The sequence below is a fragment of the Macrotis lagotis genome, chromosome 3, assembly GCF_037893015.1.
Source record: "Macrotis lagotis isolate mMagLag1 chromosome 3, bilby.v1.9.chrom.fasta, whole genome shotgun sequence".
NCBI classification, from domain to species: domain Eukaryota; kingdom Metazoa; phylum Chordata; class Mammalia; order Peramelemorphia; family Peramelidae; genus Macrotis; species Macrotis lagotis.
The window spans coordinates 244,619,941-244,643,550 of record NC_133660.1 but is presented as its reverse complement, the minus strand read 5'-3'; the positions used below and the strand labels follow the sequence as shown (position 1 = coordinate 244,643,550).

General features: G+C 36.3%; 1 protein-coding gene across 8 annotated transcripts in view; it reads right to left on the bottom strand.

The window, feature by feature from the left end:
• The window catches only part of NAV2 (neuron navigator 2), a 436,581-nt gene that overhangs the window by 231,709 nt on the left and 181,262 nt on the right, over positions 1-23,610 (bottom strand). For all 8 annotated transcript variants that reach the window (XM_074230361.1, XM_074230362.1, XM_074230365.1 and 5 more), the window contains one exon: positions 21,412-21,566. In XM_074230361.1, coding sequence (XP_074086462.1) covers positions 21,412-21,566 — 155 coding nt within the window. The remainder of the gene's footprint in view (positions 1-21,411; positions 21,567-23,610) is intronic.

Genomic DNA, 23,610 nt, shown 5'->3' with positions numbered 1-23,610 from the left:
TTAGAATTGCTTTTTTGGGACACCCTATATGTATTTTTCATCACTCTTACAGAATATAAGCTTCTTGAGAGCAGGGACTGTTTCATTTTTGTCTTTGTAGTGCCTACTGTAGTTACTGGCATATCATAATAAATACTTATTAATTGACTGGTATCTGCCTCTTAAAAAGACTGGACTGCCCTAGAAGAAAATGAAATAAATAATTAAAGATGACACCCACTTCTTGTCCCTGATTCTCAGTTCATCAGACATCATGCATTTCAAATCATGTGCCAGACTTGGAAAGACAACATCTGAACCATATTAAAAACTCAATTTTGTACATTTTCCCCCTCCTCCTTTTTAAAGAGAGGGAAAAAAAAGGGTGGTCTTGAAATACTTCTCCTGGTTAAATCTAAGGGCAAAGGAAGAATTCTGTTTAGGTTTCTTTCCCCTTTCACTAACTGCAATATTATCTCTAAAAGAGGTTGGTGCCTAGTACGTGGTTGGAACTAGATAAATGTCAAATAGACCTTCATTCTCAAGAGGAGTAGGCTTTTTGAATCTGCTTTTTTTGCCAGCAAACTGTTCATTTGATTGAAGACTTTTTTGATTCTGAACTTAAATATACCAAAGTCCCCTGTTGATTAGATACAGATCATCTCATCACCAAACTGTAGACACTTCTGGGGCTGGGGAATTACCTACAGCACGCTCCTTGTGAGAGGGAGTAAAGAGCACAGTTGGTTAATAAAGGGGAGTAGAGGGTTAGAATGGGGGAAGGGGAAATGAAACAAAACTCTATTGTTAAGAGGGTCCAGGGAAGCAGAGCAGTATTCTCCCAGCTGCATGTACCAGATAGGATCTCTGTTTGGAGAAAGTCATTCAAAAGGCACCTTGGAAGCACTTCAAGGAATTCAGCCTCCCCATCAGACCTTGGATAATTTTGGAAATATTCAGGTCTAGAGGTTGATCAGAGGGATTCCTTAATTAAATTGAGCATTTCCAAACATTATCATGCTACTGCTGTTTGCAGTGGACTCAGCACCTGTCCTAACAAGGCAGCCAGAGTTGGCAGTCCCTTGTTGTCTAGAGCCACAGAAATTCAGAAAACAGGCAGATGTGATCTCTGAAGGGGGTACAAAGCCAGTGTGTTTCAGGGTCGGTTGATGGGATCACAGACTTCGAATTCTATCTTAGAAGCCAATAAATCCAACCCATCTATCCTCTCTATTTCACAGATGAGAGAACTGAGTCCCAGAGAAATAAATTTAGTTGACCAGAATTACAAAATGAATAAGAATCGGAGTTGTGATTCAAACCCACATCTTTCTCATTTCCAGACTGAGCACATTATTCATTACTTCTCACTGCCTTCTGTTTGGAAATATTTTCTTCTATTTGACCAAACGTTCCTGCTGTCATCACCCCCAAAGAGGGGAGTGAAAGAAGATGATTGAAAATATGGGTCTAACCACATTAATGTGGTGTAGAAGTCAGACTGAAGAGCTTCAAAAGAAGGAAAGAAAAATCCCAGTTCTGAAAATGCAAAGGTTCTTATTCTTAGTCCTTCACCAAATGTGCAGAGAAAGAATTAAAAAAAAAAAAACCAAACCCCGTGCCCTCCAGAGTTCTTATTTTTATGTCTCTCCTCCAAAATGTCCTGACTGCACTTGGATTTTGAAGCTTGGAAGCTTCAAACACTGACAGAAGGGCATAATTTCACCTTTAACTAATTTAGGGGGAGATTCTGATTCTTCTTTTTCTGTGGGTATATTATAAGCTCTATGATTATGGCTTTCATTTATCTTTGTGTTTGACTTTATACCTTTAATAAATACACATTAATTGATAATGATTTAAAGATCTGATTAGGGGCATGCAGTGGAATGAGCACCAACCCTGAAGTCAGGAGAATCTGAGTTCAAATTCAGTGTCAGACACTTAATAACTGCCTGTGCGTCCTTAGGCAAGTCACTTAAACCCATTGCCTTAAATAAATTAAAAAAAAAGATCTGATAAAATAAGTGGCATATTATTTTTCCTACTTCAGCGACCAATTCAAGAAAGTTACTTTTTTTTTTTCTGAGGACAAAACATCAATAAAAGTGGAAACATTTACCTCATATGCCACCCCAGCCTCTCTCCATCAATAAGTTTCATGCTCAGTGCTAAGAGACAGAGGGTTTGCCAAAGCAGAGAGAGATAGATACTGAAATAATTAAATGATCCATATTTAATCAGCCAGAGAGATCAGAAGATTTAGAGTTATAAGAGGTCTAAGAAATTATCTATTTCAAAATCGCTTGAGAGTGAGCATGATATAAGGGCTAGGACATCGGATTTTAGACAGGATGTTGTGCTTTCTAACTGTGTGGCCCTGGACTAGTTGCTTGGCCACCTAACTTTTAAGTTGTTTTTTTTTTTCAACTTGGTTCTGGTGCTCTTCTCTTTCAACTGCAAATCCATACAACCCAACCTCATTTCCTAGACAAAGAAAGTGAAGCTTAAAGCAAGAATAAAAATGTCATATCAGAAGTGGGAGAATCAGGATACTAAAGCTTCTTCGGTGTTATTGATTAGATCTGGCTCTACAGGAAAAGGGCAAGACAATCTATTCTTGAGAAGCAGAAGGGAGTAAAATCTGTACTCTTAAGGAAAAAAGGGGAAGAAAAAGTAGAAGAGGATAAAGAGAGATAGAAGGCCATATCACAGTTACCATTGCAGTCATGGATGGGGGTTTCCCAACTGCTATCCAGTTCAGTAGCTTTTCAATTTTTTCTCACTCTTTGTGATCCAATGTAGAGTTTTCTTAGAAAAGATACTAGAGTGGTTTTCCATTTCCTTTCCCAAATCATTTTATAGATAAGAAAACTAAGATAAACAGGATTAAGTGACTTGTCCAGGGTCGTACTGCTAGCAAGTGTCAGAGGGCAAATTTGAACACAGAAGATGAGACTTTCTAACTTCAGAACTGGGACTCTAGAGGCCTCATCAAAAACAGGACTATTTAAAAAGGGCAGAGAACATCTGCACTTCTGTTCATATAAGGTCCACAAAATCATTTGATCTGGTGCTTCCAAGGCAACTGCAGGCAGGATGCAAAATTCAATAAATCTAGGAATTAATTAAATGTTTGACCAAAAATAGCAGGCTAATTTTTATGTTTTGACCCTTTGCAGGAACAACGGTTCCTCACTCCTAATTTAAGGCAACACTAGCTTCAAAATGATGCTGGTGATTATTCTGGTTGACTTAATTTCAAAGAAGCAATACCACTGACCCACTCAATAGGGCCAAGGGTCTAGGTAAATCCTTATACTGATAATAGTTCTTAGGGATGCCTTCTATTCCCGGATGTGAATTAGAAATTTATTGGCATTTCCTTCCCCAAGGTTAGTAGTTTAGGGGCATTGTTTAGGGACTGAGTCATTTTGATTAATGGGAGAATGAGGTAGGAAAAACTCACCTCAAACCACTTTATCTAGCCAGGCTCAGACCATGCTTCATACCCCATCTCCCTGCCACTGAGCATTTTATTATTTGATTACCCTAAAGCCATATGTGAATCTCCTCTAGATGTTTTCTCCTGATCCCTTCCTCCCATCAATTTTATTCCCAATTTGCTTGATTAATGAGCAAATGAATATTGCAGTCACTGTTGTAAAGGTCATAGTCATTTATTGGCCAGCCATACTTGCAAGCTCTGTGACTCAGTCGCAAACGCCGTTCCTCGGACACCACTCCCAGATATGTATGGCAGACTAGCAGCTTCTAGGAGTCACCAGGAGGATTAGACTGAGTTCTATGTTTGGGGTTTGTAATACATGACTCAGACACTGGTGGTGGGAGCTGGACAAGTTCTTTAATATTAACATGGTTGTGTACAAAATAAGGACAACGGCATCGGTACTACTTAGCATCATCGGGTTTTGACAGGGTCCAAAGGGGATTGACTACATATAGCAAACTTTAAGGCACTCTGTAAATGTGAATTATGATCATTACTGGTCTTTTCTGGGCAGCAGGGGCACAAGATCAGACCATGGAACTGCTGTCCTAGGGACTTTGAAAAACATTTGAGCTATGATACAGGTTGTGGCAGGAGAAAGATACTGTCCTGAATTGCTTTCACCTCATCTTGACCAATAGAGGACATCCAGGGTTCTCTTATAAACCTCTTGATCACAGGAAACCAAAGGATCATAGATTGTGAGCTAGAAGGAGGAGCCTCTGAAAACACCAAGTCAAATCTCTTCATTTTAATGGATGAACTAAGGTGCAGATAATTAAGAGTATTGTCTGAGGTTACACAATTAGTTAAGAGGATTTGGACCCAGTCTTTGTGAATCCAAGGACATAGCTCTAACCACTCCACCATATTGCCTTTCAATCAAGTGACTACCACCCACATTAGCTTGCAGAATAACTTGGGAATATACTACCATCATATCTAAAACTCCAAGTACTCCTTTACTTAGCTTTTATAGGATTCTGAAGTTCTAATTGCTATGTGGCTGCAGATCATTTAAATAAGAAAAACAGCCCATCTTTCTAATTAATGGAAATTAAGACATTCCTTGCCCAAACTAAAGTCAGTCAACAAATACTGACTAGGTACTTATTCAGAGCATTGTAAAATTATTATCTAATGCTTTCTGGAAAATCAAATGGTTTCAGGATCTCAAAAGAACAAAGACTTAAGAGGGTTTTTGATCTAAAAATATCTAGTTCACATTAGTGAAAATCTAGAAAAGGAAATTGTTAACAAAAAGAACCAGCATGATTTCATCAATATCAGGTCATGCCAATTTTAAAAGACCTGTGATGAACAATGCTGTCCATTTCTAGAGAAAAAAAAAAGCTCTACAGTCTGAATATAGATCAAAGCATATTATTTTTAATTTTTAAAACTTATTTTATGGTTTTTTCATGGTTTTTTCTTTAGTTCTGATTCTTTTTTCACAGCATGACTAATATGGAAATATGTTAAACATGATTGTGCAAAAACAAAACAACCTATTAGATTATTTGCCATCATGGGGAAGTGGGAGGAAAGGTAGGGAAGGAGAAAAAAAGTGGAACTCAAAAGCTTACAAAAAGATAAATACTGAAAATTTTTTTGCATGTAATGGAAAAAATTAAATTTAATTAAATTCAAAAAAATTTTTTTAAAAGATCAGGTCATGCCAGACTAACCTCATTTCCTTTTTTTGGACATGCTTATCAGCCTGCATGGTAAGTGAATTGCTGGAGATAGTTTACTTAAATTTTAATAAAGCATGGCAAAGTCTCTTTTGCTATTGGGGGGTAGTTCCTATCTTCAAGGACGTAATATTCTATAGAAATTATCAACGTGCACACAGATAAGCAAATACAATTTACAACAAAACAAATATAGAGTTATTTCAGGATGAAGAAAACAATAATAACGGGAAATCAGGAATGGCATTGTGGAGATGGCACGAAAGCCAAGCCTTAAAGGCAGAACTTTTTTCTAATAGGCAAAGGTGAGAAGGAAAGCTCATTCCAGGTATGGAGGAGCACCTATCTGAAGACAGAGGCAGAGATAAAATATTATATTCAGGGAACAGTAGGTCAGTTTGACTGGAATGAAGAGTGTTTAAAAGGAAGTCATAGATTCTTTGAAAAATAATAGGATCCAATTTGTGTTTAAATAATATCAATTTATCATCTGTGTTAGACAGTTCTAGAGAATGTAGAATTTGGAAGCCAATTAGGACATTATTGGAATAATCATAGTAAGAGATCTTAAGCATTTGTACTGGGTAGTGGTTGTATTGGTGGATGATGATGATGATAGGTAACATTTATATAACATTTTAAGATTTGCTAAGTGTTTAAATTATTTTTAATCTCATTTGATTCTTATATCAACTCTGTGGGAGAGGTGCTATTATTACCATTTTACAGATGAGGTACAATAAGGTTAATAGGTTATTTACTTATTCCAATTTCACTCAATTTTTAAGTAACTGAGGCAATTCTAGCCACCATGGATTTATCGAGGATAGGTCATACCAATTTCCTTCCTTCTTTCCATCCTTCTTTCCTTCCTTTTCTACCTCCCTTTTTGGAGAGCAACAAGACTGGTAGATCAAAGAAGTAAAGAATATAAAGCATTTTCTGGAAAAGGATATGGCAACAGATTAAAGGGGAGTGAAGGATATCGAAGAGTCAAAATGGATCCAAGGATGTGAACCCAGGTAACTCTAAGGATGGGAGTGCTAGCAAAAGAAATTTTTTTAAAAAGTAGGTAACAGGGGGTGGCTAGGTGGTGTAGTAGATAAAGCACTGGCCTTGGAATCAGGGTTCAAATCCTGTCTCAGACACTTAATAATTACCTAGCTGTGTGGCCTTGGGCAAGCCAATTAACCCCATTTGTCTTGCAAAAAACCTAAAAAAAAAGTAGGTAACCACTTGAACAACCAGATCCAGGGAGTCATGATTAATGGTTCAATATCATCTTAGAGGAAATTCTCTGGTGTAATGTCCTGGGGAATCTCTGTCTAGCTTTGTGTTATTTAACATTTCTATCAGGGACTTAGATGGAAGCCTAGATGACATGTTCATCATATATGAAAACAATAGTGTATTATGGAATCAGTATTCAAAAATATATCTAGGAAATAGAACACTGGACTGAATTTAATAATGTGAATGTTGGTGCGGAATGTGTGATTTATTGGGAAAGCAAAGAAATGAAGACATTCCTGCTATTAATACAGTACAGGTCAGCATGTTCTCTGTGGTTTATTGCCTTAGAGAAATGATGGGATCTCAGAAACTGTGCTTGGATATGTAGCCTCTACTCGACAGAGATGGAACATGAATCCCTGTCTATAAAGCCAGTTCTCTATTCACTATCTTCAGTTGACTTTTTTAAGATGAAAATTAATGGGGATAAATGCTTTACACTTGGGTAAGGTCAATCCTGAAGCCAAGAAATTTGGCAAGTGCATGTGATTTGACACCAGTTGGTGTGGAAAAGATCTCAGAGTTTTAGTGGATTGCAAAGTCAGTAAGTAGCAAGAGTGTGAGATAGCAGTCAAAGAAGCTAACATGACTCTGAGATGCTTTAACAAAATCATAGTGTTTGAACTAGGGAGGTGATGACTTTATTATATTCTGCCCTGGTCAGGCCACATCTGGACACTATGATCAATCCAAGGCATTACATTAAGAAATTGATAAATTCAAAAACATCCAAAGGATGCAGCCAGATTAGCCAAGGACTTCAAGATGGTGCCATAAAAAGATGGTTGAAGAAACTGGGGATGTTAAGCACAGTTTACATAATTGTTATCTTCAAGCATCTAAAGGTATGTCATGCAGAAGGGGTAGGTTAGAATTTTTTCTACAGGGAGCAATCATTCCAAGTCATAAAGGGATAAATTTAGACAATATAAGGAAAGACTTCCTATTAGAGCAATTCAATGACAGGGAATTGCAGAGTGAATACAAGTTTGGGTCCTCATTGGACTGGATTTACCCTTAAGTCCTTCTGGTTCTGATATTATATGTATGTGTGTGTGTGTGTGTGGGGGGGAAACAGTCCAGGGCCTGCCTAAATAAAAACTGCCTCTTTGGTAGATTTTACATGGCAGCTTATATTTCTATAGATTTCTGTGTTTATAAAGCACTCTCTATAGGATTGGACACCATTCAGGAAGGGGTTGTCAAGGAAGTAGCAAATATCCATTTATTCTACAAGATGTGCATGAGAAATGGTTGCTAATATAATTTTCAGCTTTCCTCCCACAAAATTCTATGAAGCTCTCATTTATACTAGAAGAATGATTTCTTTTTCTTGGGTACCTGCTGCCCCCCGACAGCCAATGTAGGAAATGCATCCTTTGACAAATTACATTTCAGAAAGGCCAGAACAACTCAAAAATTTCCTTCTTGAAGTAAGAATGTACTATGCAGATTGACTCCAAGGGTTTACTTTACCACATTAACACCTTTGACATCACTTTTATTGAAAACAATTGAAACTCCTGAGAACTAGAGCATTAGTCTGCCAAAAAAAAATTCTTTTGAAGAATCAAAAATCATCACCTTTCACTTGATTTTTTGATATCCCAGGAAAATGAATATGTAAAGGTAAAGTTTGATCACTTAGTTTAATAAAAATCCTTCCTAAAATGCAGTCTCCTTCAGACACTTCCTTTTGCATGATTGTAAACAACCACTACTTATATATGTTGCCAGTATTTTTAGGACTCAGAGGATTGAATCTGCATTGATAATATTTTGGGAATGATTACTGTCTCACTGTTGAAGGAAGTTATTTAGAAAGTAGGAGGTCTTAAGATCATGGCACATCTCATCTCATCTACTTATTCCACTTATTTCTAAGGCCATCCCTGAGCATAACTACTACATTTCCTAATTGCATTTGCTTTACTAAATCATATCAAAATATCTTCCTTCCTAATCACATCTACACCAAAGTCTAGGGAAGATTCTATGTCTCCAGATACAATGTCAGCAGTTTTCAACTATTGAGGCCCCTATCCAAATCATTTACTTTTTTTTTTTTTGGACCTATGATTTCAGTATAATTGTTAACTTCCAATAAGGAAACTTCCTCTAGAAATGAATTGTAGTATATCACATATACCTGTCCTGCTGTTTTGTAGTGTCAAGACCTGTTTAGGCTACTGAGAGGTTAAGAGACTTGCCCTGGATCATGGAACTGATCACAATCTGAGGCATGAATTGATCACAGATTTTGATTACAAGACTGGATCTTGCTACATTATGCATCCCTTTAGAATCATAGCAATTTTTTTAGAATCATAAAAACAAATGTGTTCTACATCAAAGAAGAAAAGTGAAAGCACTTTATTATAGACAACATTTTGGACTCTTGAAAAGTCCATTTTTCTTATAAACTGTGAGACCTCCCTTCCAAACAACTTGAGCCATAAGTAGCTCTAAGTGGCACCTATACACACCCACCAAGTAGCCAACTAGGAAAGAGAATAGTTAAACACACCTTCATAGATTCTTGTTTTCTTCCACCCGTTTTTTCTCTAATTGATACTGCTTGTCTTCCCCACCTTACCAAACATACTAGGTACCACTCCTTGTGAACTTAGTCATGACCATGGAGGGCCTTCACAGTCCATTGGTGTCTGTGTAACAGTGAAAGATTAGAGTAAACACATACTGATCTTTTGTGAAGAAATGTTGTCGGGGTTCAATCATTTCAATCATTTATGATTCTTTGTGACCCCATTTGGGGTTTTAATGGCTGAGATACTGGAGGGAAGATGAGAGATACAGATAAGAAAATTGAGGCAAACAGTTAAGGTCTAGGGTCACATAACTAGTAAGTGTGTGAGGTCAGATGTGAACTCTGGAAGACTCCTTGCAGATAGATTTCTGCTGGTCAACTTAGTTAATGACTAACTCTAAGACCAGTACTCTATCTGTTGAACCACCTAGTTGAAGGAATATATAGAAGGATATGACCAAGAGCTGAAGAAGGGTGGACTGAATGTGGTGGACTCTATTGGAGGGAAGACCCACAAAGAAGACACGTTACAGATACGAAGTATCAAATTAATGACAGGATATGATCAATATCTATTCTATATTCCCCAAAAAGAGACAAAAATATTCCAGGCTTGTGTATTGAGTTCCATACTATAGATAAGAAAACTCCCATTTCAACTCTTAGATCAGCACCTTTTATGTGTCTTAAAAGGTCAAAAAGATCTCTAGAGAACTGAAAGGTTTGACTGGACAAGGGTCACACCAAAAAATATACCAGAGAGCAATCTGTAAAAATTCATTCAATGTGTATACACACACACACACACCACACGTTTGTGTATAATACAAATATACTCATATATAATATATGATATAATATAATGTAATATAATACACTCATAATTCAAAAGTGTACACATGTATATATACATGTGCATAAATTCATTTATAAAAGGAGAAAAGTTCAATGGGAGACTAAAAGCTCTAGGAGTAATTCAAGACATGACCACTAGAGGGAAGCAGAGATCAACATTAGCCCATCTTACACATTTTCATTTTGTTTTTCCAGTTGGTTGTGAATTTTTACAGATCATTGATTTTTTTTTAACCCTATTTGCCACTTCAGAGAAATACAGTGATCTCTGTTTCTGAAAAAGGCAAAGAGTGAGAAGTTCTCATTTTTTTTCTTTTGCCAGGGAAACACATAGAAGGAAAGTTATATTACCCACAGAGGACTTATCATTAGACATTCCTAAGGACATCCCGAGAATGATATGTCACTAATTCTCAAGCAAGTACTTCGTGATATACACTAAGGTTATTTTCTCAGAACCAATGAGAATATAACTTTTGGTCAAATCAATTAGCATGGTAGTTAACTGAGATGACCAGCAGACACCTGCAAGGACCATTTTTATCCCTTGTAGATAAACTGAGATAATCACTTTGACCTAGAGTTTCAGGGTGAATAATTCTGAGATTAGTCCAATCTGCATATGGATCCAGGTCATTCATTATCTGATAATGAGATAGAAAAATAAAGGTTAACCATGGCAAATGAATGGGTTAGAACAGAAAATGCAATGCTATCACCTCTTGACAGAGAGGTAATGGATTCAATATGCTCAATGAAATATCTATTTTCCAACATGGTCATAAATATGGGAATTTGTTTGTTTGAAGAAGCATTTTTACTAAAAAGATTTTTTTTCTTTTTCAATGAGAAAGGAAATTGCATAGGAGTAAGCAATAGGGTTCTTAAAAAATAAAGAAAAGAGCATCAAAACATGTTTTAATGTACAGAAAAGGAAATAAAAGGAGCATAGACAAACATAACATCTTTGAAAGTGATATGCTATATTGATTACAGAAATACAAATTAAGGTACTACCTCATATATATCTGATTAGCTAATATGATAAGAAAGGAAAATGATAAATGTTGGAGGTCTGTGGAAAAATTAGGACAGTAATGCATTGGTGATGGAGTTGTGAACTGATCCAACCATTTTAGAGAATGAATTGGAACTATGCCCAAAGAGCTATACATTTGGTGTATACTCTGACCCAGCAATACCATATTATGGTCTGGTCTCAGAGATAACAAAATATAAATAAACAAAGCAAAAAGACCTATTTGTACAAAATTATTGCAGTTTTTAGTGATGGCAAAGAATTGGAAACTGAGAAGATCGTCAATTGGGGACTGCCTAAACAAATTATAATATAAAAGTAATAGAATACTCTTGTACTATAAGAAAAGACAAACAGGAGACTTTCAGAAAAAATCTGGGAAGACTTACATGAAGCAGAGTAAAGTGAGCAAAACCAGGAGAACATTGCACACACTAACAGCAATACTATATGATGAGCAATAACAGCTATTCTCATCAATACAGAGGTCCAAGACAATTCCAAAAGACTAATAATTAAAACTGTTATCCCCTCCAAGGAAAGAAATGATGGGATCAATGTAGATTAAAGCATATTGCTTTTCATTTTCTTTACATTTTTAAGTAAAGGGGGGGAAGACTGTTTTTTCAAATAATATAGCTAATATGAAAATATGTTTTGCATGATTGCACATATATAACCTTTATCAAAATGCTTACTATTTCAGGGAAGTGGAGGTAAAAGAGCGAGAATTTGGAACTCAAAAGTTTTAAAAATATTAAAAGTTGTATGAACATGTAATTAAAAAAGAAAATATTCAAAAATTGATTTATATGTAATTATGAAAAATAAAATGATTAAAGAAAAGAAGTCACATGCTGAACATACTTAAAAGTATAAAAGGAAGGTGGATCTGCAATTTCTTTTTTCCATTCTATTATGTATATAGAAATACCCATCTTATTTCCAATTTATATTTGGAATTTTTAAAAAATTAAAGGGGGGAAGGGCTAGAGAGTATTAGATGGTAAAGTGTCAAATAAGGATTGAAAAGTAGGCTGGAACAGCCTTAGTGCAGAAGTGAGACTTCTTAAAAACTGCCCTTTTCTGCTCATTCTTTAACTCCCAGCCTTCTGACTCCTGTTTTCACTATTCTCCCCCCCAAAAAAAATACTCCCTTAAATACCACCAAGGAACTCATAACTAAGACCTTAAATGCCAAGCAAAAGATTTTATATTTTAATCTCCAGGAAAGTGGGAGCCACTGAAATCCTATGAGCAGAGAAATGGCATGGCTACATATATGCATTAATCAAGGAATATAGAAAGGCTTAGAGAGGAAAGGACTAGATATAAAGGGATTCATTAAAAGGCTATTACAATAATCCAGGTGAGACAGGATGAGGGCTTAAAACAGTATAAGAGAAGTAGGAATAGATAAGATGGAACAGTTACTATATTGAAGATAAATTTTATAGGATTTGGCCAAAAAAATTGAATGGGGGAAGAAAGGAGAGAAACATCCAGTAAAACTCTAAAATTTTAAGACTGAGTAACTGGAAAAATGATTACAGATCAGAAAAAGGGAACTAGGGAGAAGGGGGATAAAAAATTAAGCTATATTGTTCTAGGAGCCAATGCAAGAAGGGATGCTATTTGAGTGATTAGAAACAGAATGTGTTAAGTTTGGAGAAGTTATTAGGTATGGCTATAGAAACTTGGAGTCATCAGTACAGAGGTGATATTTAGGAAATGGAATCATCAAGGAAAGGAATGCAGAAAAGACAGCTTAGTGCACAGCCTTGGGGAACATATTCTCTTTGAGGATTGGTGAAGGAATATGGATTAGGAAGGAGCCTGGAAAATAGAAATATGCTAACATGATAATAGTCACCAAGTAGAAAGAGAACTAGAAAATCATGAAGAATCAAATTCCACTGCCTGAAAGATTAAGGACAATAAAGACTACAATAACAGCACTGGATATGATAATTATGAGTTCCTTAGTGGTAATTAAGGGAGTATTTTTTATTTTGTAGAATAGTGAAAACAGGAGTCAGAAGGCTGGTAGTTAAAGAATGAGCTTTGAAAAGGGCAGTTTTTAAGAAGTCTCACACCTACATATTTTTCTCCTCAGCTTGGCTAAAATGTATTCAATCAAGGTTTGTTGATTGTTAAGATTAACAGAATTAGAAGTTCCTAATAATTAAACCACCAAAAATTCACACATTTGCAGCATTATCTTAAGTTGTTTTTCCTGAGCCACAGATTTGATCTTACAATTAAATACTTTGTTTCTTACAGTTCATACTTACCTTCTAAATTCTATGTTTCACTAAAATGCAAAACATATTTTCTTTAATCCTAAGAAAGGTCATGAAACCATCAAAAGATTAGTTTTAGAGTATGCCAAGAATTCCATACCTACCCTTCCCCTTTAGAAAAGGGACACTAGAGACTTCAAATCGTGCAAATAATGTTGGGGGAGATCACCATATAAGTTGATTTTGCTTTGTGATAAGAGAGGATTCTGTGAGGCAGGAGTGAATAATTGGTATAATTATTATTTATAACATATAAACAATAAAATATTTCAATAAAATCTCTTTAAAAGATAAAATAAATGGCATTATATTAAATATTCAAAAACCACATTGTAGTTGACTTAAGGGGGGAAAAAACTGAAGCATTCCCCCCCCAAACATCAGCTAAATATTCAATGTATTAAACTTAAATTGTATCTATCTTTCCTTGTGAAAAATGACAAATGACAAAATTAATTATCTCAAACTTCTTATGACCATGAAATGGTCATTTTTATTCTTGCCATTGGATAGTTAAACTATATATTTCATCTATTTAATGATTTATTTTATCTTTTGAGATCTCTGATCTTCCTCTCAGTTACTAAATAAAAGTCAGATAGCAGATACCTTGGGAAATGGTATTTATTAGAGTCTAAATCTCCAACATGAATTTCAAAATGCAACTGCCTTTTGAGAAAAACAAAATCACAGGTTCTTTTTTTTTCTAATGCACAAGAATGATTTCAATATTAAAAGCAGTTGTTTTTGAATATTAAAGGAGAATGTTATATTTTCTCATTTGAAGACTTTTAGTGGATTGAAAAAGGCAATGACTTCCAAAGTACACCTAATGGCATAATTCTTATATCTACTATTGGCAAATCACTGAACATACAAAGATGGAAATGAAAAGTCCCTTACTTCAAAGAATTTACATTCTAATTGGGGGACAAAGCATTTACTAAAAATATTGAACTCAATAATTAACTATGATGAAGCAGAGTAAAATGGAAATATTACCTTTTTCTTGTGGACATTACATTTCTCTCTTACCATGGCCTAAAATATTAGCTGATTGAGCTTTAAATCCACTAAAAACCTTTAAGTATTTTAAAAATGAATTTCTTTTGATTAACTTCTCAACAATATTGTATTGTAAAGTTCTAGTCCAAGAGGTATACTTTGCATTTCATTTTGAATTTTGCTCAGTGTGTACATCAATTATGATCTTTTGGAATCTTGACATCTAGTAAGTTAGATACTCTTCTTAGCATTGTGTCATTTGTAAATTTAATAAGGATGTATGTAAATGTAAATTAGGTCATTAATTAAGATGTTTAAAATTTCTAAGTTATTCACCAATCCCTGGGACACTCCCTCCATTATGAACCTTTCTCTAAGTGGATACTGATCCCATTAATGACTCTTCTTTGAGTCAAATAAATTACCAAGTTCTATGCCCATTTAACTATACTATTTCCCATCCTAACTGTAACATATTTCTTCATCTGGTTCACAAGGAACACAAATCATAAAAAAGTCCTTTTTTAAAAGACTCTGAAAAGTATTTTGCAAAAGTCTCCTTGAATTAAGAAAGGCTTCAAATGGGGCAAATAACTTTGAAAATTCGAAGCAACAAAATTTCTAAGTGAAAATTAGCTGGAACATCACTAATTTGTAGCTTTGTCATTGTCTATTTGCTTTCTGCCAAGTTTAAGTTTCACAGAGGAAGATTGTTGAGGAGGAGAGAAATCAGCCTTGAAACCAAGAAGAACTGAGCTTATGTTCCATCTTGGACACCAACTGACTATGACCTGGGCTAAGTAAGTCCTTCAGGCTTTTAGGGCTCTAGGCAACTCCTGCATTGGAGGAGCTAGTTTCCTCACTCAAGAGTCTCTGTGCTAATTAAATCATAGTTCTCAACCCCTAAGGAAGTCTACTATCCTAACCATATTTTGCTTGACAAGGAAAGCAGGATTGAAACACAGTTTCTGACAAAACTGCTGACTCTGTTAAGAAAGAACTCTGTTAAGAAAGCATGATGTGAACAAGACTTTTATGGTTACATCTTCCAATCACTGACTAGGATAAGGAACTTGCTTCTTGAACCACAAAGTGACAAGTTTATAGAGATACTAAATCAATGGCTTGGCTTATCCACAGACCAAGTGATACTACAGATATGACAGTGTTGAAGACCATAAAACTCTGTCTCCAGCAGAGTCTGTCTGTATTCTCTCTTCCATAAAAGGCAGTAGTGATCAAAGAAATGATGGAAGTGACACATGGAAAAGAACAGCGTCATAGATAAGTCTAAATCTGGATAGATGAGAACTGCCTATTCAATGGGAAAGAAGAATCCCCTTTGTCAGATTTCATAGTAAATAGACAATGAGAAAAAAAGAGTCCATTTTGATCAGGTGATTATGTTGTTATTTCAGCTTCTTAAAATACCTACCTGATGTGGAAAAAAGAATGGAAAGATCACATTATTCAAGAGAAATGACAGAGCCCAGAAGAGAGGCTGTGAATATTTCAGGATAACAGACAAAGTTGTTGAGTTTTTCGTGACTAGTTGGTGTTAATGGGGACACACCCAAAATATGTAAGTTTGGGGATGTTAGAAAAAAACAGAAAGAGCTCTAAATATTTACCAAGCATCACAAAACTATGGCGGGGGGGGGGGGATATCACATATGGATTTCCCTTGACAAGCATTCAAATCCAGCTTCCACTAAAAGATTTCCAGTGACAGGGAGTCCACTGTTTCCTGGGGTTACCTATTCTCTTTTTTTGCAAAGTCTGAAATTAGGATGATTTTCTTTACATATAAACTCATTCTTCCTGTCTTTGAAACTTCCAATCACTGCTCTTTGTTTGGGGTCAAGTTTAGTCTTTCTTCTGTATCACGTGCCCACTGATCTTCCTCCGCCCCACAGCTAAACATCTCTAATTTTTTTTCAATAAATCCTATGATATGGTCACTAGGCCTTTACCCTCAGTTTTTTGTGGACACTTTCAAGATCATTGATATCCTTTATGAATATGGCACCCAGAAGACAGTGTGTAATTTCTACTATGGTCTAACCAGGTAAGAGGATAGTAGGGTTTTCCTCCTTCCTTCAGTACAGAAGCTCTTAATGGAGCCTAAAGTCAAGTCATGCTATAATCCATGAAAAAATTGAAGATCTTCCCCTTAGCAACCATTGTCTAGCCATATTTTCCCCAGTTTGTATTTGTGAAGTTGACTTATTCTAAACCAAAGTATCCTACTTTATTTTTAGCCCTATAATTTCCATTTCATTATATTCAAAATCTATATCTAAAACTACCCACCCCTACATATTCTTTTTTTTTTGCAAGGCAATGGGGTTAAGTGACTTGCCCAGGGCCATACAGCTAAGTAAATTTTTAAGCATCTGAGGCCACATTTGAACTCAGGTCCTCCTGACTCCTGACATCCATTGCACCTCCTAGCTTTCCCTTATATATTCCCTTTTTATGCATTTTCTTACCCCAAATTAGAATGTAAGTTCCTTTAGGGAAGGAAGAAAACAGGTATCTATTAAGTGTCTACCATGTGCCTCACAAATATCTCATTTGATTCTCACAACTGTCCTAGTAGGGGGATAAATGCTATTATTAGTCCCATTTTACACTTGAGGAAACAGAAACAGGGGTTAAGTGTCTTGTTCAGGGTCACACAGTTAGACCCAATTTGCACTCAGGTCATCCCCTAGGCCCAGCACTTTATACCACCTCATTGTCTCATAAAAAGCAGGCAATGTCTTTCCTTTTGTGTGGATTTGTATCTCCAGAATTAGCACAGTGTTAAACACTCAGTATGTGCTTAAAAACTAGTTGATTAACCTGTTAAGGTCTTTTTTTGATCATGATTAACCTGGTCATGTTTGTATTATTTGCAAATCCGGTTGTCAAGTCATCTATCCAAAGTGATTTGTTGACTAGCATAGGGCCAACAGAGAGGTCCCTGGGATGCTCTATTAGATTAACTCCCTCTATTTTGACATTGCTCCTTTTGACTTTAAGGTTTGGACATTCAATCACTCAGAGTCTACCTAATTATATTATGTACATCATATCTCACATCTTACCCACAAAGAACAGCATGAGAAACTTAATCCAACTGCTGAATGCAAAGTATAATGTAGCTTTAGTATTTCCTTGACCCTATTAAAAAGAGAGAGAGAGAGAGAGGGGGAGAGAGAGAGAGAGACCAGTGACTGCTGTTTCTCTACCCCTAACAACTCTGACTCTGAGTCTTTAAGTTAATACTTTTTATCCTGACCAGTTCATTAAAAGCTATCCTATTGACACACGTGTTCAACAGCCCTCACCAAGTCACGCAGTGTGGTGACATTCTGTCCTTAATACATATTGCACAAATGAGATTAAAGCCAAATGCAGTTCAAACCACTCTAGCAATGCCAATTAAATGTGTCTATCTCTTCTTTTTATGCCTTTGTTATCTCATTCATGTATCCAAAATATATCTTCTCTTCCCATAGTTCCACCTGTTTGTAATCCCACCCAACCTTTAAGACTGAACTGAAATCATCTTCCAAAGAATGAGTTATTTTTCTCCGCTTTGGTCCTCACCACAGTTCTTTAGAATGTGTCAGATTCCCTCCCATTAAAACCCCATTAAAACAAGGCCTATGGGGTAGCTAGGTGGTGCAGTGGATAGAGCACCAGCCCTGGAGTCAGGAGTACCTGAGTTCAAATCTGACCTCAGACACTTAATAATTAGCTGTGTGGCCTTGGGCAAGCCACTTAACCCCATTGCCTTGCCAAAAACCTAAAAAAGAAAACCAAAGAAAAAGAAACAGGGCCTGTGTTTTATCTATCTTGGTATTTTTCCTGTGGTATAACAAGTACTTTGCACATCATAAATTCTGAACAGACATCTCAAGTTCTAATTAATAACTGCAGTCTTAGTTTTTTTAGACAAGATCAGATGCGTTTTGAAAATTAAATACATAATTACAAGGCTTAAGAGAAGTTAATACAGAACTAGATCAGAATTAATTTTTTTAGAATGTTTCTTTTTTTCCACAAATAATTCGAAACTTATGTGAATAATATTTGCCACAAAAGGAAATGCAACCCTTATCAAAGATGGATTATCACTCTCCAAGCTTGGTCCTGCAGCTGGCAACATAGCTAAAAATACCAAATATGGAACACATTACGGTACATTCCTCAGAAAAATGATGAAGAAAATTGAAATTATCCAGCATGCCTAGTGCACTTTCTCTTTCTCTGGCAAAAAGAAAAGATGAGCTGAGGGCATTTGGCAATGTGGAACTTATAGGAAAACAATTGCTAGTGGTGCATGGACCTACCTTACTACCTACCCCTGCAGATGCAGTCAAAAATACCATGAGATAGAAGGAATTGAAAGGGTAGTAAAACCTTCTCATTTTCAAATATTAGTAGCCCATAGTTTCACAATAAATAGTAATTTATATAATAATTTTTTTAAAAAAGTGTTACCAACAAAATTTATAATGAACAGGCTTCAACAGTGGTATAAGGTGTAGAACTGATTGTACAGCATGGGAGACACTGGCACAGGACAGCCCAGGTGTGCCCTCATCAGTGAGAGGGATGGCCTTTATGATGAAGGCAGAATTGACACAGCTCAAAGGAAATGTGACATGTGTAGGTTTAGAATAAGCACTCCAAGTGACCCATGGACTTTTTGTGCCCAATCTGTTGCAGAGTATACTGAGCTCATATTGGTCCAGTCAGACACACTGTCATTTGTGTCAAACATAGTGATGTCAGTTTGGTCTTCTTCAATAACAAAGGATAAGAACCAACAAAAAATAGAGGTGTATGTTAAGTAGTATAACAATAAATGAAAAAAATACTTGATATTATGTAATAACCCTTCGCCTGCTTCTAAAACTCCAACTGTAAACCCAAAATTTCTTTGATTTGCCAGAGATTGAAATAAGCACAACATAAACAAAGTTCTTGACATGATCATTTTTTTAAGTTAAGTGAAAAGCATTTGACAAAGGAGCTTTGTTAGTAGGCGTCTTTGACCACTAAGGACTTCAGTTGGTTCTCCATTGCCACATGGTGTCAATGGCTAAGGTGTAACTCTCCACTGGTGTACTACAATCCACTGCTAATAGCCACTCAGGTATTCTGACAGCATTTATCCACCTGTTCACCACTTTTACACAATCCAAAGTGTGGAACAGACACCTTTTTAGTTGAGAAGTCATAGTCTTGACATACCACTTTTCTGGATCTAACCATCTTTGTTAGATCCCAAGACACTATATCCAGTCCACTGATTTGGAACCCACTACCAATTCCCTCCTGTTTATGGAACATTCCTGAACATGGAAATTTGGCCTTATTCAATGGGAATTGCTTAGACCTCTTTGAATATATATAAATGTCTTATATAGGTCTTTCAACTTAGATTTTACATTTGATTCCCACTCTCTGATTTGGAATTATTGTACATATTTCAAAGGATAGCCAATCTGCTGACTGCGACCCCTTATGTGAGTAGAATCTTGCCCCAGCCGGAATTCTCACACCTAATTAGACTCCAGATACTGGTACTTTGCAATCTTTTAAATCTAACATGCTAGTAACTAATCTTGGCACATCTGTAGGAGAAAGGGAGGGTTTTATAACTGCAAATGGAAAGTGGCAAGGGTGGGGTAGGCTAGCTAAAGGATCAAACTTTATTATTGAAAAGAACATTTAGCAGCCTGATACTCAAGGTTCTCCCAATTTGGCTCCACCCAAACTTTCCAGTCTTATCTCAGAATCCTCCTCTCCCTGGCACTAGGCTCTACCCAACGTGGTCCTGCCTCCATCTTTCCTCTACCTTTGTTCACATGCTTGGAAACTCTTCTAAATTGTATCCTCTTCTCTCCCCATGTAGAAATCTTTTTAATTTCTTTAAAGTTCAAGTTAACAGTCTTTACTGATTTTCTTCCTCTCACTGCTCCTTATCCCTTCACCATTCCTTGCTTCTCTTCTTGAATATCAGAAGACTTAGCTTAGAATGCTCATGCACACTTAACATGCAATAGTTATTTGTAATTTAATATAACTAACAACTAAGGAAGACAGAAACCTAGACTTATTTTGTCTTTACATTTCCTGAACACCCAGCACAATATTCTTTGCATGTGAGTTAATGAATACTTATTGAAATCAAAAGAGAAAAGGGAACACCAAAAAGAAAAGAGTGAAGGTCCAACAACCATTTATTCAATGAAAAGTCAAGACCCCAAGAGAAATTATAAGGATTTATGGGCTTAGTGACATGTATGAGTAGGTCTCTCATATCTCTCTCCCACACATGTACATATAAACATATGTATTTAAGTTAAGAAATATTGAACCATAAAAAGATGTAGATGCCAAATTCTTGCCTGAGTTATTAAAGGAAGTACTTAATTCATATAATAATAATAATAATACAGAAATTGCAAAATCATAATTTACACTTGAGACAAATACCATCAAACACAGCAATCCAAACATTTTTAATGAAAACAGATGGGATCCTTTGGAAACACTAGAGCAAATACATACCTGTTTTCAATACACACACACACACACACACACACACACACGCACACACAAAGAAGTAGTTTTCACATCTCATCTCATACCTTTTCTTTTTCCTGAATACTGGAAATACAGTGGATTAACAATTTTCCTGGCAAGTGCTTGTCAAAGGGAAGTCTACAGGGAACTGGAAAAATTATGGTCTTCTCACAGTTAGACCAATGATAGTGAAGGGTGAGGAGGAAGAAGCCATGGAGACGTTCTAAAGCTAGTTGGGTCCAGACCCAGTTCACCTAGGAAAAGTATCACCTGGACCTCAGTTTCCTCATGTAGAGCTCCCACATGACTGAAAAAATAAGCTTCTTAAAAAGAGGTGAACCAGGTGGGCTGCCTGCCTTGCCCAAGGGAAGCAAAGGAGACAGTGATCTATTGAGAGAATGAGAAGCCTGAAATACAGCCCCATGCCTTTGACATCAAGTTTATTTCTGGGAATAACATTTCAGACAATTCAGTGTCTCAGATTTTTTTCCTCTAAGATTATTCTTTCTAAAGATTTTACTGGGCTTGTAAATCTTTTCCCCCAGAAACTTAGAGAAAAGGGAAATAGCTAAAAATACCCCAAGAAGGTGACTTACCTTGCTCATTGTTTGGCGGTAGGGGTGGGGAGTTAACAGGCTTGGATTTGTCATAGTTGTTAAAGCTCTGGCTGCGCCGGTTGTTGGCACTAACAGACCCACGAGTTTTGGCTTCGCTGCCTGCAGCTGATACCCTCGTGGTAGGACCTGGGAGTCTGAAATGGAAAAATCAACAGGTGACTGATTTGTCTGGAGAAGGAAAGGGAGGAGAGAGGTAGCTTAGGAAAGAGGGTTGCAACCATGCAGGAGGTAAGAACAAGAGGCATCCAGGCTAACTGAGTCTGAAGAAGTCAAAAATTATCTAGGCAAACCACAGCAAATATCCAGGGGCTAGGAACAAACAGCAAGTGAGAAGCAGCTCCTTTGGGATGGGGACTGTTTCATTTTTTTGTCTTTGTATAGTACCTGGTACGATGACTGGAAAATCCTAAATTCTCATACGAGTGAACCAATGTCCAAACACAAACTTTGAGTGGTTTTACTTTTCAGAAACAAAACAAAACATTTAGGTGGCGAAAAAAATTAGTGCTTAAAAATATGAAATTCAAAGAACTTCAGAACCAGAGTTGTTTGGAAGGGATGACCCCATCTTATGTTTGAGCAAGAATCCTTCCTACATTGTTAACATCTTTGGTCAGAAAGCACCAGTAAGAGGAGTCCCCTGCCACTTTCCAAGGCAGCCCAGGCTGCATTTGGATAAAATGTAGTCATTAGGAAGATTTTATTGCTTTCAAGTTTAAATTTCCCTCTCTTCAACCTCTATCCTCTGACTTTAGCTTTGTCCTTACTCCAAGCAGAATACATCTAATTCCTCCATTCACAAGACAGGATTTCAAATTCTTAAGGACCACTGGCATTGACCCCCAAGTCTTCTCCAATAACAATCTCCAGTTCTTTCAAGTGATCTTGATAAGGTTTTCTCTAGTTCCTACCCCATGATGATTGCCTTTCTTGGGAAACTCTAGTTTATTATTTTGCTTTTTATCTTGGTTATATAGTTTTTCATTGTTAACCAATTTCTAATCACACCTAGGTGGATGTACTAAGAAATATGGAATCATAAAAAAGGATGTGGGTGTGAAATGTTTGCCTCAGTTATTAAAGGAGGTGCTTAATCTATATGACAATACAGAAACTGAGAAATCATCATAATATATATTCAACAGAGACAGAATTACCAAACAGAAACTCAGACATGGAAACACTAGAACAAATAAGATATCTAATCAATACCTTCCTTAGAGATTTTACACTCAAGTCAGTCTCTTCATACTATGACTGGCTAAATATAGATGTCTTCCTAAAATATTTTCTCTTTGCTTAAACCCAATCATTGACTTTCTTTTTAAATCTTCAACTCAATTCTTGATTTTAGGAAGGACACTGGTAGGAGGATTGACTTTAAAAACTGAATCACTGGGACTTTCTGTCTTTCGTCAAGAGTTCCATCACCCAGGCTTACCAATTCATTGCCATTCCTCTGCATATCCAAATCTTATCATCTCTACTTTCACAATATTTCACATATAAGTTCCCTTTTCTCTACTTAGACAATTAATACCTTGGTTCAGCCCTTTATCACCTCAACAGTTACAAAAACCTTTTAATTGGTCTCCTCTCCTCAAACTGTTCTCCATTCAGTTACCAGTCATTTTCTTAAAGGGTATGTCTGAGTAGGTCAATACCTTTCTCCATAGTGTCTAGTAGCTGACTGTTACCTGCAGGATCAAATAGAAAATTCTTGGTTTGTCATTCAAAGTGTTTATAACTTGGTCCAATCCTTTTGAGTCTGCTTCCCCCCCCCTTTTTTTTGAGGCATTCAGGGTGACTTTACATTTAAAGCCCCTATGCTGGAATTTTCTGTCTTCTCAACTTTATCACTTGGTTTCCTGAGCTTCCTTTAGTCTCTGCTCAAATTTTCCTTTCTACAATTCCCAATTCCCTCTGCTGCCCCAAGATGTTAGTGTCTTCCCCCTGTGATTAACTCTTACTGACCCTGTACAAATATTTCATGTGTGTGTGTGTATGTAACTAAAACATATGCATATATATTACAGATATATCTATATCTATAGATATCTATGTATAAAGTCCTTTTTACATGTTGGAAACCTCCATTAGAATGTGAGCCTTTTGAGGACACAAGGGCTTTTGTCTTTCTGAATACTTAGAAAAGTGTCTGTTATATAGTAAGGTCTC